Here is a 20,947-nt window from a genome sequence, read left to right on the forward strand (position 1 = left end):
ATTTGCAATGCAATAGGTCTCGCATTTAGGAATGTTTAAGCTATTGGCATTGTAAATGAAAATGCCTTTTATTTATATTTTAAAAACAAAAATAAAAGACATTGTCATTTACAATGTCAATAGATCAAACTTCTGTAAATGTGAGACCTATTGCATTGCAAATGCTTCTTTAGGTAAAAGTGCCTGCCTTTCACACAACAGAACCAAGCTTCGAGTTAGGTGCCTGGCTCCAGCCCCGCTTGTTTATTTTCACAGTCTAGTCTGACCTATATAATCATTATGCTATAGGGGGACATTATTAAATTACGGAAAATATATTTCCACCTTTGCGTACATTTGTGATCACACCCTTCTGGATTCGAGTCTGTGCCCCTGGGATTCGCCACTCAATCACAGCATGTTGCAGACATTTAAAGGCAATTCTTACATATTAACTCCCTCTGCTCGGATTTGAACACACACGAAGATATCATTCTGAAGGCAGCGCACAGCTGCTGCAGCTGGTTACCAGCAGCTACATGCAGCAGCACAACTGTGACCTGCCAGATTCTGAGTAGATGCCTACTAGCCACATTGATAATTAAGTAATGAAGCGGTATAAATTCTATGTTATAGAAAGCTCCGGAAAGTGTAACATGCATTAAAATATCAGTATAAGTGAAACTACTTCTTAAACAGGCTGAAAATTAAGTCTTAATGCTCTTATGGAAAAAATATTTTCACCTGCTCGATTGCGTAACTCAGTGATTCCGTATTGAGAATCCATACTATTTCCCTCCCATCACTCAGCTATGATACTTGAGTGCGTGCAATAACGAAATAAAACAAGCAAACAAATCCCGCCGCCCCCCCCCCCGCCCTCACTTACCTACCTCCGGCCAGAAACGCTGTGACGCACACCGCAAGTCGACCTGGAGCGCGCCTCGGCAGAGACGCGGGAGGACAGGAGCGTGACGCGCGTGAACGTGCACGTTGACGTTCCCGCGCGTTCATGGACCTGAGTCGGCTCGTTCACAGGTCTGGAGCTGCTCGTTCACAGCTCTCACTCCCTTGGCAGGGAGGAAGGTGACTATAATCGAGCTGGCGGGAGCGCTCACTCCCTTGGCAGGGAGGAAGGTGACTATAGTCGAGCTGGCGGGAGTGCTTCGCGCTCCAACGTCAGCTCGACCTAAAAATGAGGAAGTACACGTACTTGGTCCATGTCCACAGGGTGAGCTAACACAAGAAAGCAAGGGAAGCCTGCAGGAGATAACTAATAATGGTATGCTGTGGAAGGTTGGTTGTAAGCTCACTGAAAAAGTAAGCAGAGATGGACAAATTGATTTCCATCTTTAATATTATTCTGGCTTGTGTAGATTTAGGTACTTTTCAAATTTCCCAAACAAATCTACTATGCAGAACATCGCAAAATAAAGGTTCTCAGAAAGCTCTCAATATCAGGAAATGCAAAGTATGTTGGTATGAAGGGGAAATGTAAGGCACCTAAACATTTTTGTTACAAGAACAAATAACATTTTGTTTGAAAAAATATGTACATTTCCGGTATTTAAAATGAAGTGTAAATTGGATAAAAGCTATAAGGTTGATAAGTGCCTGTGACTAGTAATTAGAACTCAAAACAAGCATTGGCAAGCGAATAGGTTTCGCCTATGGAGATCTATTGGCTTAGTCAAGGTTTTATTTAGAAATGCTGCACAGCAGCTCACTCGGCAACATTACTTAAAGTAAAGAAAAAGAGCAATATGACCCAGGCAGAGTTGATTGTCATTTTTCTTTTTTTTCCCCCTTTCTTAAAGACATGTTGCGTAGCAGCCCGCGCTACTATGCAATAAGTCTTAAAATAACGCAGGGAGCCAGCACCACAAGAGAGGTGCAGAGAGGAGGTAGGGAGCAGCAACACAACGGACAGCAGGAGGACGGCAGGGAGAAAGCAGCACAAGGGAGGTGTGGGGAAGGAGTGAGGGAGCAGCAACACAACGGACTTAAGGAGGAAGGCGAGGGGCAAGCAACATGGGGGAGCATGGCATAGGAGCCTGGATGGTGGGGGGCGGGAGGTTGACAGGAAGGAGAGTGAGGGACTGCAAACACATGCACTCTGATAGAGTGTATGGAAAAAATATAAATAAAAGTACCTGCAGCAGCGTGCTGCCAGTGGAAGGACACCATCTACAGACAAGAGGCTATACTTGGTCTATGCTACATTGAAGGATCAAACACTAGAAGCAGGAGGTGAGCAGGAGGCACTGGCCAATAAGAAGCAACAAGTGTGATAGTAGAGCCAACCAATGGTTTGTAATGGGCAGGCTTTTTTTGGTTTTATTTTCAAAAGATTTTTCTGAAAGAGCATGTGCTGAAAGAGCATCCCTGTCATTTTGTAGGCATGCACCTATAAAATAATGTGGGAGGGCACATTAAAAAGCGTTGTTTTTTTTTAAATTGTTTTACTTTAGCCATGCTACACAGCATTGCAGACAGTGCGGCATTTCTAAAAAAAAACAAAAAAACATTGGGAGAGCCAATAGGTTACAAAGTTGAATCTACTGTTTTTCAAATAATTGTTTAAGATCACTCTGTTTAATCTTGCATTCTCACTCTTATGCGCTCTCTAAAATTCTCTCCTGCTGTCTTTCCCATTCTCTCTCTGCTTCTTTGTCTCTCCCATACTCTGTCTCCCGCTTTCTCCTCCGCTTCATTGACATTCTGTTTCTCTCTTGCTCTCCTGTGCTCTGTTTCACTTCCTCTCTTGCTCTTCTTAATTGTTCTCTCCATTTCTATGTCTATCAACATCAAGTCATCTCTTGACTTTCAGCATCATGGCTTATGATGCCACTAGAATCACATGACGGCATTTAATGAATTTACATGAATTACTTTATGTTCTACACAGATATGTATGTCCTACATTTTACAGATCACTTAGAAAGAGGAAAATGCCTCTGGTGATTGATTTTGTGCCGGAAGCAGAGACAGCTTAAGGATTTTGGGGGCCCTGTGCCAATATTAGGGGACACCTATCCATAACAGTTTTGAATATATAGTCCATTTTCAGGTCTTTCATGCCCTCTAAAGCCAGGTCATTGACAGTGCATAAACACATTGGTCCAAATTCTAAATGTGCTTACATCTCAAATTCAGAGATAGGGATGTGTGGTTTTTAATAATGCAACAGCAGCAGCTCACTAACATTACGGTACATAATCTAAGTCACCAGGGCAGGATTCTATGCAAAACAGAGCTGGCTCTATCAGGGCCCCCCACCCTGAAAGGCTGGGGCCCTAGTCTGAAGCCCACCTTGTTCATGCCTTAAAATGTCTCTCTCAGGAAGGGGCACAAAAACAATCCTGCCTACAACGAAGGCACACTTGTACCATGGAGCAAGGGTGCCTGCGTTGGTGCTAGGTAGCACATTGTGCATCACCCAAGGCAGAGAGCAGGAATGCATATCGAAAATTCTGCAAAGAAGAAATGTGCTAATTTCACCTGAAACACCAAATCCTAACTGTGCTAAATAATGAAAACCGAACAAATTCAGACGGTGAATAAACAAACAACATTCAGTCCACAACACAAAAAATTCCCTCCACCTGCTACAAAGTGCAAGCTTACAGTAGTTTAATGTGGTAGGCTACCGCTTAGTATCTGGCTACCATACCGAAGCCCAAAAGGTTGCAGATGCCCAAGAAGTGGTAAGTTAAAACCAAAGGCCCTGTTAAAGACCTCTGCTAGTATTGGTTGCAAAAGCTGACCATTAAATACCACCTGCATGCAGTTTTTGCATGCAGTATCAAATAGGTTTCCGCATCTGGAATCTATTTTTGAGATTGTTAATTAGAAAATCATTCAGTAACCTGTTACCTGACTTTCATCCCATCCAGCATCTTTAAAATTCAATATCTTGTTGTATTTATTATATGAATTACTAAATGTAATGCCTGGTTGGGAATGATTTATCTTTATTAGAAGCCGTCACCTGGACATTGCTTAAGTTGAATTTCTTAACTGTTCAAGCTGTATTGTTTATCTACCAGTGCCTCCATGTCACTTCTGAGGGGAAGCCTTGCAGGGTGCTGCTGCTGACAACAGTTACTATAAGAAATGATTGTTCTCTTCCTATACAGTGATCTGATTTTGGAAGTTCTGTGTTGGTACTCATCTACACCAGTAATCACCCTTCCTCTGATAAGCTGACAAACTACTTTCAGACCCCGCTGCATCCCTTATTACAGAAAAAAAGCCCACCCCTTCCTCCCAGAAGCAAGCAGATCTCTAAACTTAAACCCCTCGAATTTCAGTTTCATCCATATCACTCCATAATAAATATGCATAGTTTGAGTTAGGCTTATATAATATCTGCGAATTATTAACGATTGCAAGCAGTTCAAGACCATTTAGTCAAGGGTTCCCTTCTTGGGTATAATCAATTGCAATCGCTGTCAACAGCTTGTCTTTGTACATGTGAGATGAGAGTGATGGCTTGGAGTCATGCGAGAAGGCAGACAGCAAGAACCAGTCTGTTAACAAATTGTTTCCTGCGGCATGAAGTAGTGCTATGTTTTCGTTGCCAGGTTAATGACTCTGAAAACAATCGGGTAATATCATTCATTTTCAATGTAACTGCCTTCGCCCAACCAAAAGAACAACGGATCTGCTGAAGGCCAGCGAGCTCGCAGGAGATGACGGTTCCTTTATAGTTAAAGCATGACGGCCCATAATGACATTTCCGGTCAAGAATAATGAAATGAAAAACTACTAGGCTAACTAGCACCAGAGGCTCGAACCACCAAACTCCCTTTCAAAGATAAACAGACGAGTTTAGTTGCATACTAATGGAAGGAGTGGGTATGCTACTCAGTTCTGTATTATATAGTAAACGCTTTAAGTAAACGGATGACATCGACCTAATTTAACAGTAACAAACAATAGAGAAGGTATGAGCACCTTCACGAAGTATATAATAGACACCTTAATTGGAGATCACATTTAACAATGCATCTTGCAATCTCCTTACCCAGCAAGAGATTAATTCTGACCAACTACTGTGCATATCACTTAGACACTGCGACTACTGTCTTTTCCAACAGGAAAATATTACAGGGTACTGGACAACTACACGAGTGCTGTTTCCTCTGAGAATTATACTCGAGAACGAGTCTCTGGTAAAGAGGTCTCGTTCTTTTTCACACTCCCTGTCCCACCGAGAGAATTTATTTTTGCAAATTTAGATTGCATGATTTCCAGGCTGCAAATGACTTGGAACGAATTCTCATTTCCCCATTCTGCTGCTGCATTTCAACCTTATTGAAAGATGACAATTAAGAATGAGCAGTTTGTAAAAAAGCGGCGGGGTCAATGTGTATGAAAAATAACCCATCACGAGTCAGGATGGTGCACAGATTATTAGGCAACTGTAATACGATGCCAAACAGAACCGTTCAACGGTGCACGTACCTCACCTGGGCTCAGACGGCGCTCGTCCTTCTATAGTCAGCTGTACATCTTCCCACCACCGCAATGCCCTTCAGACGCCATGCCCACCCCTCAAACAAGGAAGCACTGCCAGATTGCATGCACTCCCTAGCCTCAGCTGGGTTGTACACCCATCACTTCAGAAGCTGCCCTGTCCCCATGTCAAACGACCCCTGCACCATGACATCAGCCTGGTGCATAGCATATTTACACGATCCTCCATACCGGTGTATTGATTGCATCCCCCTTCTGCATTATACAAATATTATAGGCTGCACACTCAGCTAAACTGGACTGCACTGTATTCTCAGACACATTAATTTCCCCAAACTCATGTGACGTTCTACTGTCGTTTGCACGGCACTAAGTACATACAGGTTGACTGCATCCCATCTTGTGCATGTTGTTGTATCGTTAGGCTCTACTTTTCGTCCCCTTCCCTGGAGGAGGGGAAGGGAGTGCATATACCTCTTTTTATTTGTTTAATGCGATTTTCTATAGCGCGAACATTACCCGAAGGTGTCAGTGCGCTTTACAAAAGAACCAGTTGCGATACATAAAGATTAAGGATTACACGAGTTATATAAAAGATACAAATAGGAAAAAAAATTGCAAATGTACAAGTTGTAAAGTCACACAGGGAAGAGATACAAATAGAAAACAATTGCAAATGTACAAGTTGTAAAGTCCTCTGGGATAGCTACACCACTTGGCTTGCAACACCATCGCCCCTGCTCACCTGGACGGCCGGTCGTCACGGGCCCCACTCTCGTAGTATTCCTGCTCGGCTGTCGTCTCGTCGTCCTCCACTGTCACATCAGCACCTGAGCCGGGGAGGGAGCGGAGGCTCCGGCTCTCGCTGGCACCTTCCCCCGGGAATGCATTGACAAGAGCCGCCGCCCAGCGCAGCAGCCAAAAGGTGAGCAGAGTCACCCGCAGCGCGGACCGGCAGCCCATGGGCACAAAGCATGGGAGCACCTACGAGCCCCCGGGTCCAGCTGTCACACACAGAGGCGCGTGCCCGCCCGCCGCCATCAGCGGCGCCCGCACAGATGCCACACCATAGCCATGGACGACGGACTAGCCTGAGTCGAGCCTGGTGACGTGGCGTCACCCCCTACACCGGCGGGGAGGGAGCTAGCTTGAAATGAGAGAACTGTGTAGACTAGGTGTTCAACGGCAGCATTGCTAACGCAGCTATAGGTATGCTAAACAGACGTGGTATGGTAATGTTACAGCTGATATTAAGATTGTAGGAGAGCGCATATGAAAACAAGCGGGAGGCGGCTCGGGCGCAGCACGTCTTCCGGAGACGTGCGCGTCCACAGAGCTGAGTCGGCTCGTTCACAGGCCAGTAGCGGCTCGTGCACAGCCCTAGACTCCCTTGCCAGTGAACACGGTGACTATAGAACTCGCTGGCGGGAGCGCTTCGCGCTCCAACGCCAGGCGAGCCCTAAAAATGAAAAGAATGGATAAAAATGATCGCGAAAAACATGCACGTCAGTGACCGCATGAAGCTGTGCGAGAGGTTGTTTGGGGCTATCTAGTCCCTTCTCACATACAGTTTTTTCTTAACTTATGGCAGTTGGGCATGCCTATACCGATCTGCATGCAATCAGATGAAAGCGGGACATAAAAATGAGGAATAAAAATATAGATGAATAAGAGGTGTGCATCCCTACATCAAAGAAAACTTTCATAACTATTGCCCTAACCAGGGATTGCACCCGTTGGATAATCAGAGAACTCTATGAAATAATGGAGGAAGACATTGGGATCCACATCATTTGACGGAACATCTAAAGTTTATCACAAGTTCAAACAATGAAATTACGAGTATTGATAAGCAGATGGACACCGTAAACATTAGCAGCATGTTTCTTGTTTCTTTTCCTGCTGGTACAACGAACTTGGCGGAATTTATGGTTCGGTTTGTTAAACTGTTGAAATGCATAGTGGGAAATGCAGTTTACGTGCTCAGAAAGACGGGAGGTCCTTGGTTTTCAACCAATCGGGAGGGATTCTGGGCATACAGGTGGAGTGATTTAAGAGCACGGGTGGGGAGTTGAAGCGGTTTTTCTAGTTCAGGAGGATGGCGTGACACCTGAGTTTTTAATGATGAACAGAGCAGGTACGCTAATATGGCACGATGTTATTTGGTCAATTTAAGCACTGGGGGATTCGTGAGAATTGAAGGTAGAGTTGTTATCATAGCATTGTGAGTCTAGAGCAGCAGCATATGCGCTTTTGAAGCACGTAGAGTGGTTTTACAGACAAGCAAGCTTAGAGTAGGGCCGATGTTTAAATGGGGTGCCAGTAGCGCAGACTGGAGGGTTTCAGCACGAGGATGGTGCGAGATACATGGAGACCACCAGGGAGGAGTTGCGGATTGATTGGGAATGAGGGGGTGTGCTCGTGAAGGTTTGGAAAGGAGGGATTGGGGTACAATATTAGGTGAAACACAGGATTACGTTATGCATTTATTGAAATTAGTTCGTTAACATGTTCACACTAAATAAGGAATGCATGTATATATCATGTTGCAATGACACATTTACTTAAGACTACTGGTATTAACTGTTTGTGTTAATTTTAATTGTAGTGACCCCCGAAGAAGGGCCTCAGTAGCCCAAAATGCATTGGGTCTTTTACTAAAAATAAAGACTGCTTGTGATGAACTTCTGCATCATTCCTATTCTTTGAAAGAGGCCTGGTTTGGCTCAATTTGAATAGCAGAAATTTGAGAAATGGCATGATGTACTGGTTGAGGTCCGTGGAGCAAAATGATAAAAGATGGTGAAAAGAAGAATTTAAAATATGGTTGAAAGAAAGAAAAATGAAAAGAATGGATAAAAATGATCGCGAAAAACATGCACGTCAGTGACCGCATGAAGCTGTGCGAGAGGTTGTTTGGGGCTATCTAGTCCCTTCTCACATACAGTTTTTTCTTAACTTATGGCAGTTGGGCATGCCTATACCGATCTGCATGCAATCAGATGAAAGCGGGACATAAAAATGAGGAATAAAAATATAGATGAATAAGAGGTGTGCATCCCTACATCAAAGAAAACTTTCATAACTATTGCCCTAACCAGGGATTGCACCCGTTGGATAATCAGAGAACTCTATGAAATAATGGAGGAAGACATTGGGATCCACATCATTTGACGGAACATCTAAAGTTTATCACAAGTTCAAACAATGAAATTACGAGTATTGATAAGCAGATGGACACCGTAAACATTAGCAGCATGTTTCTTGTTTCTTTTCCTGCTGGTACAACGAACTTGGCGGAATTTATGGTTCGGTTTGTTAAACTGTTGAAATGCATAGTGGGAAATGCAGTTTACGTGCTCAGAAAGACGGGAGGTCCTTGGTTTTCAACCAATCGGGAGGGATTCTGGGCATACAGGTGGAGTGATTTAAGAGCACGGGTGGGGAGTTGAAGCGGTTTTTCTAGTTCAGGAGGATGGCGTGACACCTGAGTTTTTAATGATGAACAGAGCAGGTACGCTAATATGGCACGATGTTATTTGGTCAATTTAAGCACTGGGGGATTCGTGAGAATTGAAGGTAGAGTTGTTATCATAGCATTGTGAGTCTAGAGCAGCAGCATATGCGCTTTTGAAGCACGTAGAGTGGTTTTACAGACAAGCAAGCTTAGAGTAGGGCCGATGTTTAAATGGGGTGCCAGTAGCGCAGACTGGAGGGTTTCAGCACGAGGATGGTGCGAGATACATGGAGACCACCAGGGAGGAGTTGCGGATTGATTGGGAATGAGGGGGTGTGCTCGTGAAGGTTTGGAAAGGAGGGATTGGGGTACAATATTAGGTGAAACACAGGATTACGTTATGCATTTATTGAAATTAGTTCGTTAACATGTTCACACTAAATAAGGAATGCATGTATATATCATGTTGCAATGACACATTTACTTAAGACTACTGGTATTAACTGTTTGTGTTAATTTTAATTGTAGTGACCCCCGAAGAAGGGCCTCAGTAGCCCAAAATGCATTGGGTCTTTTACTAAAAATAAAGACTGCTTGTGATGAACTTCTGCATCATTCCTATTCTTTGAAAGAGGCCTGGTTTGGCTCAATTTGAATAGCAGAAATTTGAAAAATGGCATGATGTACTGGTTGAGGTCCGTGGAGCAAAATGATAAAAGATGGTGAAAAGAAGAATTTAAAATATGGTTGAAAGAAAGAAAAATGAAAAGAATGGATAAAAATGATCGCGAAAAACATGCACGTCAGTGACCGCATGAAGCTGTGCGAGAGGTTGTTTGGGGCTATCTAGTCCCTTCTCACATACAGTTTTTTCTTAACTTATGGCAGTTGGGCATGCCTATACCGATCTGCATGCAATCAGATGAAAGCGGGACATAAAAATGAGGAATAAAAATATAGATGAATAAGAGGTGTGCATCCCTACATCAAAGAAAACTTTCATAACTATTGCCCTAACCAGGGATTGCACCCGTTGGATAATCAGAGAACTCTATGAAATAATGGAGGAAGACATTGGGATCCACATCATTTGACGAAACATCTAAAGTTCATCACAAGTTCAAACAATGAAATTACGAGTATTGATAAGCAGATGGACACCGTAAACATTAGCAGCATGTTTCTTGTTTCTTTTCCGGCTGGTACAAAGAACTTGGCGGAATTTATGGTTCGGTTTGTTAAACTGTTGAAATGCATAGTGGGAAATGCAGTTTACGTGCTCAGAAAGACGGGAAGTCCTTGGTTTTCAACCAATCGGGAGGGATTCTGGGCATACAGGTGGAGTGATTTAAGAGCACGGGTGGGGAGTTGAAGCGGTTTTTCTAGTTCAGGAGGATGGCGTGACACCTGGGTTTTTAATGATGAACAGAGCAGGTACGCTAATATGGCACGATGTTATTTGGTCTATTTAAGCACTGGGGGATTCGTGAGAATTGAAGGTAGAGTTGTTATCATAGCATTGTGAGTCTAGAGCAGCAGCATATGCGCTTTTGAAGCATGTAGAGTGGTTTTACAGACAAGCAAGCTTAGAGTAGGGCCGATGTTTAAATGGGGTGCCAGTAGCGCAGACTGGAGGGTTTCAGCACGAGGATGGTGCGAGATACATGGAGACCACCAGGGAGGAGTTGCGGATTGATTGGGAATGAGGGGGTGTGCTCGTGAAGGTTTGGAAAGGAGGGATTGGGGTACAATATTAGGTGAAACACAGGATTACGTTATGCATTTATTGAAATTAGTTCGTTAACATGTTCACACTAAATAAGGAATGCATGTATATATCATGTTGCAATGACACATTTACTTAAGACTACTGGTATTAACTGTTTGTGTTAATTTTAATTGTAGTGACCCCCGAAGAAGGGCCTCAGTAGCCCAAAATGCATTGGGTCTTTTACTAAAAATAAAGACTGCTTGTGATGAACTTCTACATCATTACTATTCTTTGAAAGAGGCCTGGTTTGGCTCAATTTGAATAGCAAGTCAAGTCAAGTCAAAAACCACTTTATTCGATTTAGTTAAAAATCATAAAAGCATACTACAATCATTATAAAAGGGCAATTCAATTTCATGGTACAATGCATAAAATATTAGGCAACAATATACAATTTAAAAATAATTATAGCAATGATGTACACAGTTAAAAAAAAAAAAAAAAAACAGTTAAAAACATATTCCATCCTATAAAACGAACCGCCTTCTATATTTACAGTCGCCTCCTCCTAATCCTAGCAGCAGCAACAAGATAGTTAGCCACGCTGAACATGACTAGAGGTGAATCCAACATTTGGAGATATAGGAGGGCTGGTTTTGCCTGTTGGAATGCTTTGTCCTTCAATATAGGCACCAGGTATTTCTGTCTTGGCGTAATATAAAAGTGGCAGAACAGCATTATGTGCATATTATCTTGCTGTGAAAAATTGTCACAGTTGCACACAGGTGCATCCTCCTGCTTGAACCAGCCTTGGCTGTCACAAAAAACCATATAAATCTGGTCAAAACGAAATTTTACCAGAAGCCACCTATGAAAAGGGATGTTAACTATGGCAAGATACGGTTGTATGGCCAGGCAGGTAATGGTCAGAAAGTGGGCTCTGACCATTGGCTTTGTGAGTTGACATTCCTCTCTCTCCAGATTTTTCAATTTGGAGAAGGTGAGCTTGACCCACTCAAGGTCAGATTTTTTTAGACCCAAAGGGGCGGAAAAGATCTCGGGGCGACCGAGTTCCAAGGAGCACTTTTGAATGTAAGACAGCCAAGGGATGACTTTAAACCTGTCCAAATGTAGACAGTCCATCAATATTTTATGATTAAGACCTAGGTTTACATTGGTCCAGGTCCTAATCCATAAAAGAATAGGTGCCATTGCAAGAATATCGGTAATGTACCCTAGGCCAAGCTCCTGATGAATAGCAGAAATTTGAAAAATGGCATGATATACTGGTTGAGGTCCTTGGAGCAAAATGATAAAAGATGGTGAAAAGAAGAATTTAAAATATGGTTGAAAGAAAGAAAAATGAAAATAATGGATAAAAATGATCGAGAAAAACATGCACGTCAGTGACGGCATGAAGCTGTGCGAGAGGTTGTTTGGGGCTATCTAGTCCCTTCTCACATACAGTTTTTTCTTAACTTATGGCAGTTGGGCATGCCTATACCGATCTGCACGCAATCAGATGAAAGCGGGACATAAAAATGAGGAATACAAATATAGATGAATAAGAGGTGTGCATCCCTACATCAAAGAAAGCTTATCCAAAGCCATACTGTGCACATTTATCCCAAAAATCCTTCCAGGACAGATTGTTCTGGGCGCACTCTATAACACTGAGAACCCTCTCTTCTGCTGGCCATTCAGAGAAGACCATGAGACCTGAACTTTTTTAAAATAAGTCCTGCAACTGACATTGAAATCCTGTGTTACGAAGTTGTTCTTTCGGTCTTTCTTCATCAAAAATGTAAACTTGCCAAATAAGGTGGCCATTACAAAGGGCTTACTTACTTTCTGTTCTAGATTGGATAGCAGTCCTTTAAAAAAAAAAAAAATGATGCTTTTCATATTTCAGGAATATACATACAGAGTAAGAAATACATCTTGGAATACACAGTTGGAACAGCCACTGATCTAGGGAATCGGAAGTCTGCGATGGTCAAAGCCTCCCTTTGACAATGTATTTGCTGGATTGTGCTGGCAATCAAACATGTAATTTGTAACAGCATTATAAACCATTTTGTTTTGATGCATTAAGATGCAAACTAATAAAATATGAACTACCTTTGAAGTCGCATATTTTTTTAATATAGGGTCTGATGTATTCTGGTCTGTGTACTTGTCCAGCCGCATAATGCACACACTGATCCCAGCATCTCAGGAGTGGGTTATGGTCTGAAATTGTGCGTCCAAGGTATTCTGTTTAGTGAATATCGTGCGGTGGCGAGGAGAACGAGTATTTGCGCTTATGTACATGTTCTGTGTGCTAAACATCTGCCAGCTGCCAATCTTCCATCCAATTTGGAGAGCATGTGTGCAAGATTTGCCAATGTCGTTTTTGGTAACGGGGTATGTATGATCTAGTGTAACGCCATGGATGCAATATGTGTCCCCACCTAGGACCATGGTCACACCCACTTTGCCTACCACTCTAGTGAATAGCATGTCAGAGAAACACTTGTTCGAAAATAGGGGCATATACTCCTCCAAACATCAGGGGCCTCGCATTAAATCTACTCATACCAGCACATATCTGCCCTCTATATCTATGGAGGTAACTTCGATTGGCACTCCTGGGCAGAACCATATGAGAACTTTTCTAGCAAAGGAGTGGCTCTTAGCGTACACTTGCCCTCTCCACTTCCTTCATAGTTCATCAACTTCCAATTTTGTTAAATATGGCTCCTGCAAGAATGCTGTCTGCACCCCTTCTGTGGAGATGGGCGTGCATTTTATAGTGCTTTAAAGCTGAGCCCAAACCCTTAATGTTTCATGTCATGAGGGTGTAAACATTTGTGTGTGACATGATGAGTGCATGGAAAGTTACCTGTTCCCACCCAGCTCCATGCCCCATCGAATTCCTTATTGACGTACCCCAAGCCAGCACAGATGCCGCCAACACACACACAGAAACCGGACCATAACAGGCGATGGTGGGCATAGTGAAGCAAAATAAACACAATCCCCGTCCCTAGGGCCAATGGCTTGAACTGTGATGTACATATGCCCAATGGCACTCCTCTCCATATTGATGAGAAGAGTTGGGGTATATCCATTTGTGTGCCTAGAGTACTACATGCAGCACGCCCGGCAGCCTACAAACCCTCACAACAGACGAAATCTCATCTATTCACAGTTCCCCACCTTCAGAATGTATTCAGCAACCTACAATTAGGCTTCCATAACGTCAGTGAAGAAGTAGGATGTGTCATTCAGCAGAATGCTTAACCTGACTGGGTATAACAGCATATATTTCTGTCCTTCATTGTGCAGCAGCCTTTTAATATTTGTAAACAATGATCTCATCTATTGCACTGCCAAAGTGTAATCTGGGAGGATCATTACCTTGTGATTGTCAATAGCAGAGGAGCCTGCTTGACTAGCCTTATGTAGGATCATGTCTCTATCCCAGAAATATAAAAAGCGTGATATTAAGGGTCGTGGTGTTCCTGCCAGAGGGGGTCGCCTAACAGGCACTCTGTCCAATACAAAGAACTGTTATTTGGAAAGGACAGTAGTGAAAACTAATGAATCGAGTGCCAAAAAACCTAGGTAATACAATTAAATATACATACAGAGTGACATAAAACCGTGATTAACTGAGACCAAACATTTATATATCAAACAAGCTTTTATCAATTTATTTGTCTTTTTCTCTTTTTTGTTTTGTGTGGATAATGTTAAATAGTTAAAAATGCAGTTCAAAGATTACATACATAAAGAGCGTAATTACATAAAAAACATATAATTTCACAATACAAAATTGTACACAAGAACAGAAAAGGAACCCAAATGACTTTGATTGTAATTGGTGGGCTGATGAAGTTAGCAAAGCGGTGGATGTAAACTCAACGCGCGTTTCGGCTATTGCCTTCTTCGGGAGTCCGTCATTTGCAACAGGACATAAATAATAAATACTCAATAGTGACTGGTCGCTATATTTCTAATATTTCTTGAGCGAGATAACAATTCCTCGTGATAGTCAATTTATTTGTGGTCACTCAAGATGGAGATGATGAGCAATTCGGACCGCAAGGTTAAAGGGCAGATGTATTTTGCTGAACTGGTTGAAAAAGGTCGACCTCTATGGCAGCTGTGAAGCCGATAAAAGGTTGTCAAAATATCATCCTTATAGGGATTCTTTGCAAAGGGTATTCGGTCATACGATTTGCAGCAAAGGAGTTATAGTTTGACTTAAAATGTTTAATCTTCCATTGTCTGAAGGGTAACTTGTTTTTAAGACTGTCTAAGCTCTGGGTGCTGCCTGTGTCCCAGGTGGGCCAGCCCGTTCTTAGAAAAGTTTTTACGAGGTCCGTAATAGGGAGTCTGATGAACCGGAGTACGCTGATCGTAAATGCGGTAACTTGTTTTTAGGACTGTCTAAGCTCTGGGTACTGCCTGTGTCCCAGGTGGACCAGCCCGTTCTTAGAAAAGTTTTTACAAGGTCCGTAATAGAGAGTCTGATGAACCGGAGTACGCTGGTCGTAAATGCGGTGATGTTCAAAGAACCAATTTTGTTAAATATGGCTCCTGCAAGAATGCTTTCTGCACCCCTTCTGTGGAGATGGGCGTGCATTTTATAGTGCTTTAAAGCTGAGCCCAAACCCTTAATGTTTCATGTCATGAGGGTGTAAACATTTGTGTGTGACATGATGGGTGCATGGAAAGTTACCTGTTCCCACCCAGCTCCATGCCCCATCGAATTCCTTATTGACGTACCCCAAGCCAGCACAGATGCCGCCAACACACACACAGAAACCGGACCATAACAGGCGTTGGTGGGCATAGTGAAGCAAAATAAACACAATCCCCGTCCCTAGGGCCAATGGCTTGAACTGTGATGTACATATGACCAATGGCACTCCTCTCCATATTGATGAGAAGAGTTGGGGTATATCCATTTGTGTGCCTAGAGTACTACATGCAGCACGCCCGGCAGCCTACAAACCCTCACAACAAACAAAATCTCATCTATTCACAGTTCCCCACCTTCAGAATTGTATTCAGCAACCTACACTTAGGCTTCCGTAACGTCAGTGAAGAAGTAGGATGTGTCATTCAGCAGAATGCTTAACCTGACTGGGTATAACAGCATATATTTCTGTCCTTCATTGTGCAGCAGCCTTTTAATATCTGTAAACAATGTTCTCATCTATTGCACTGCCAAAGTGTAATCTGGGAGGATCATTACCTTGTGATTGTCAATAGCAGAGGAGCCTGCTTGACTAGCCTTATGTAAGATCATGTCTCTATCCCAGAAATATAAAAAGCGTGATATTCAGGGTCGTGGTGTTCCTCCAGAGGGGGTCGCCCAACAGGCACTCTGTCCAATACAAAGAACTGTGATAGTTCTTGGGGCGCTATTATTTTCCTCAGTTAGGCATGTAGGTATTGCACCATGCCCCTACCTTCCTCGCCCTCAGGCAGGACTAATGAACCTGATATTGTTCCTCCTGTTGTGTCCTTCAGCATCATCTACCCTACTTTTCAATGTACACACAGTGGCTGCAAGGGACATCATTCTCTTACTCAGGTCTTTCACTCTGGGAGAGAGGTCACCTAGTGCAGTTCTGGTCATGTGCATCTTGTCCACCAGCTTCCGATGGTCATCATGCAACAGCCCAAAGTCAACTGCTGTGGTGTCTCTTTTTGTTTCTAGGGCTTCACGGGTTGCAGTAATGGACTCCAGTATTTTAGCAGGGCCAGTTGACTCAACAATGACCGGTTGCACCTCTACTCCCTACGACGTTCTCATTTGTGCGGCATGTTCGGCTCCTTATGACAGTGTCTAGTGCTCATCTGGGTGCCGGAGAGGCGCTGTGGGAATGCGGGCCCCTACTATCAGGGGGGTCTCCAGTATAGTCCTGTGGGTATGACCTCCACCAGGGCCCGCAACATCTAGGTCGTTTTACAGAGTGTACAGTAGGCAGAGGAGCCCCAATCTGTGTGTTCTGGTGATGAGGTGACACTGCTCAATCCACAGGTGCCTCAGGATTCGTAGTTGTGTTGCATCAGGGTGAATTTGGCAAGTACAACACTCACCTGAAGAAGGTGCGGTTCACCCCTCCATCGTGCTTGTCGGGGCCAATGCTTAGTCTCCACTTTTCGGGCATGTTGCTTTGGCTCGCCTCCTCTGCCCAACGCCCTCTCTTCGGAGTCCAAACACATTGTTCGCTAGGGCAGCTGCCCCGATAGTTGGTTTCAGGGTATGTTACTGCAGAGCGGCCTCAATTTTGGGCCTTTGCAGGGTTGAGGCCAAGCTTCACGTTCATCACTGCTCCCCACCAGTCCCAGAAGGGACCGCGCCCTAAGGGTGCTGTTCACTCCTTTGGTGGGGGGATTGATGACCCCCAGTGCCACAGACCACTAGTATTAAGGAAGATATTGGCCGGGCGGGGGCTTGGAGCAGTGCGACTTCACACCATGCTGTCTTGACTACGTCCCACTGGATAGCAATCCTTAAAGTAATTTACACACCACCCTTCTTGTGCGCATTGTGTTCTAAAATTGTGTGAGAGGTCTGCTATAGCAATGTATAAGTCATCTTCTCTGTTGGAAATCTTTATTTAAAAACAGTGCCTCTGCCTGTAAGAATATATAGTTGCTGACTTCATTAGGGAAGGAGAGAACTTTCAGAGATGTTTATCATAAAATTGCCCCACCTTGAATTTAAATGCTTGTGTTATCCTGTTCTTGCAGAGTTAAACATCTGCAGTGTTTCAAAGTTCTTGTTTTTTTGTGTTCACAGATGACAGACCCATTGCACCAATACCCAAGACTTCCCAGTTTCGCGAGAAGCGTAGCTTTGAAGACTCAATCGCCTCCGGGGATGCTGTCCTCAGTTCTACAGTTCTTAATCACAAGGTCCAATCCAGAACCAATGGGAAGGCAGGAACAAAGCACGCAGCGGAAGTCGACGGTGCCCTTGGTAAAAAGAGGGGGGCTGATGAAATGTTGCCAGACTCGGAGGAGGACATTAACCTAGACCTCTCAGAGAGTTTGATAGATCTTCAACCTTCCTTTAGTAAGTCTAATTTCAGAGAAATGTCTGCTACGTTTTTTCAAATAATTTTTTTTATACAACATGCCCTCTTTCACACCCTCTTACTGCTTCTCTCTCTGCCCCAAACTTACCTTTGGAAATAGACAACCCGCCTTTCATTCTCTCATGCTTCGTATCTCCACCTATCCCGTTTTAACTCATGAGGAATGTTAACAATATCTATCTGTATTTTGAAAGTGGAAGGTTTGGGCAAAGCTCATCTTTTTTTTTTTTCCTTTGTCTTTGATTGAAAAAATGAGTACCATGATTTTTCGATGGTTAAAGCTTTTTTGTACGTGTTCAAACGCACTTAAATACTCCAGAAATGTATGTGTCCACATTCAGCCCATATGCATTTTAAAGAGGGCACCATTTTGAAGATGTCCCAAAAAGCCAAAGGAAATAAGCAATTGTCTAATATCTATAACAAGCATTGGAACATAGGAATATTGAGAGCTCATCTGAAGGCGACCATGTAGTGTCTTAAGGACAGTAATAGCTGCAAAAGGTCTTCTGCTCCAACATTCAACAGTTTCTTTCTGTTTCTTTCATTTCAATATAGAACATTCTACTCTCAGTGGGTGGAATATTCTAATAGCTGTATAGCCCTTCTGTTTCTGGCTAGAGTGATTGTTAAAGGCCATCTCCCTCTTTATAGGCCAGACCCACTCAGGGTCAGGTCCTTAAACCGTATAGCCTTTGGTAGGGAGCTATGAAGCTATAATCAATATCTTTTAGAAATAAAGATATTTTCCAAAGCTTTCAAAAAGGTAAAGTAAACAACCAGGAAAGATCATTGGGCTGCTGCAACATGACCCATTTTCTAAGATATTTTCTCTGGTGTCATTGGTGCACTTGCCACGAGATTTATTTTCCTTGAAATTTATACCAGTAATGAAATGCATTCAAGCCCCATAGTTTTTGAGTTAGGCTATTTTTAGTCCTTGAAGAGTGCCGCCACGGTAGTCCCTAATTATCAAACAGGCACCTCTGCTGACATCAGCAGTCGGAATTACTCCAGTCGTGTGCCTGATACAGTTTATGGCTGTTGTGTCCTTTTTGTCTAATTTAACAATATCACCCATTTTAACACAAAGTCTTCATGTGGATGTCCTTTAAAGCTTGGATACTGCTGCTTGCCTCAATGATGAGACTATAGGCCCAGGAATGAGTTTCCTCTTGGTCACTATTTCCTTAATTTATTAACTTCTAGAAGGTTATCTGTGCTACTAGGGATGAATCTGTTGCATGTCCAGCTTTAGTAAGTGGGTGAGATTTGTAGGTTTTGAAAGTGTTTATGGCCCAGGATATGGTTAGAAAGGGAGACATACTAATAAATCTCCAACATCAACCCTCAGGCCATTACCTCAACACTGGAACCTCAAAAACACCATTATGATGTCTGCCCTTATATTATGCACCATTATGTCATCAAATAAATGGATACAATTAAAGTTCTTACCATTTATTTACTTTAATCAAAAATAATATACTAAAACAATTATCACTTGATGGGTTTATGGTTAAGGCTAGTATTCGGGTCAGAGAACTATATTATGAAATAAATGAGCAATGTATCAAACAATAACCTATTTGGAAATACTTTAATTAGCGCTAGGACACCTCAGTCGAGGTAGCTGTGCTCTCTACAAATGTCTTTATTATTATTATTATTATTTTTTAGGATGTGGGTTAGCGTTAACATTTGGGTTACGATAAACGTTCCTAGATTTTGCTAATTTAATTTATTGTAAATGTCATACAAGTAAATGCTATTGAGGGGTTAGTTTTAGAGATATAGTTAGTGTTAGACCTAGGCACTTGGGTTAAGGGCAGCATAATACATAGATATATATTTTATTTCATTTATTACACATAATTAAATAATAAACATCGATTTGGGTCGGCATAGAACGAAGCGTAAGAATCCCCTAATTTGTTTTAATTTAATTGAATTAAAATATGAGTAAATAATCTTATAGGTAAAATACAGTGTTAGGGAAAATTTAAATTAATTTGAAAAACATTTGGGGGCCTCTAGTTGGCAAGGGTTTGGAACTTTGTCCAAGTAGGGACCCTTCCTTCTAGTCAGGATAAGGGAGTTACACTTCTAAAATAACCCCTGCCCACCCCTTTGGTAGCTTGGCACGAGCAGTCAGGCTTATTTTAGAGGCAGTGTGTAAAGCATTTGCACATAACCAACAGTAACACAGTAAAAGCACCACAAAAGGACACCACACCAGTTTAGAAAATATCCAATATGTTTATATACCCCAAACGACCAAAATGAAGATGATCCACAGTATTGTACTTAGAATTCTTCAGTCATCAAAATAGACTTGAAATATAATTCCTTGAAGTCGATAGCTCCGTCTGGGGCTACCACGGCATCATGAACAACAAATCCAAACAGTTTCGGCTGACGGCGTTGTGGGCCAACTACGGTGTCGGGAAGAGACGCAAACCAGTACCTTTAGAAATGCAGGGAGTCGACGATCTATCGATGAGCCCGCAAGGCCGCCACCCGCAGGCGTCCGTTCCGGAGGTCAGTGCAGGAGTCATCGGGCCCTTGAAGTCACACACGTTGCAGAACGGACTCCTCGCGTTCACTTGTGGTGCGAAGTGATGTGATGCTCGTCGCTGTGTTGGCAGGTCACGGTGCAAGCAGCGGCATCGTCGTTGCTGAAGCGCTGTCGTCGGCTGATGAACTGGAGTTGATGGCGCTGGCATCGGTAGGCCAAGGCTGCGGTGCGGGATGAGGAGGGTGTGTCGTGTAACTTACGAGCAGTGCCCTCAAACCACAGTGCAAGGAGTGGCATTGATGTTAGCATGGAGCGGCGTTGTTGGGGATACCAGGGCAATGGCGTGAGGCGAGGCGGTGCAGAGTGCGGCGACCACAGGTCGCAGTGCAAGCAGCGGCTCAGTGGCGGCGGCGGGGTTCGCCGTCAGTGAGACCAGGGTTGCGGTGGAGCGTTGCGGCGGTGCCCTCTGCAGAGCCCCTAGGACAGGGAGTCGGCAGCAACATCGTAGGGTTTTCTCCTGTTGCAGCACAAACCACACAGTCCCCAGTGCTGATGGCAGAAGAACTTGAAGTCTTTGCTGTTCCTGAGACTTCTTGAACCGGGGGCAAGCTCTACCTCATGCCCTTGGAGAAACTCACATAAAGGAAGTTGCAGAAAGTTCATGCCTTTCACTGCCCAATATAGAAACAGCCACTGCT

General features: G+C 43.2%; 1 protein-coding gene across 1 annotated transcript in view; it reads left to right on the forward strand.

The window, feature by feature from the left end:
• CHTF18 (chromosome transmission fidelity factor 18) overlaps window positions 1-20,947 on the forward strand; it is a 428,817-nt gene that overhangs the window by 45,155 nt on the left and 362,715 nt on the right. Inside the window, exon 2 of the mRNA XM_078664893.1 lies at window positions 17,434-17,709. Coding sequence (XP_078521019.1) covers window positions 17,434-17,709 — 276 coding nt within the window. The remainder of the gene's footprint in view (window positions 1-17,433; window positions 17,710-20,947) is intronic.

This window comes from Lissotriton helveticus, chromosome 10 (genome assembly GCF_964261635.1).
Source record: "Lissotriton helveticus chromosome 10, aLisHel1.1, whole genome shotgun sequence".
In the NCBI taxonomy this organism is placed as follows: Eukaryota; Metazoa; Chordata; class Amphibia; order Caudata; family Salamandridae; genus Lissotriton; species Lissotriton helveticus.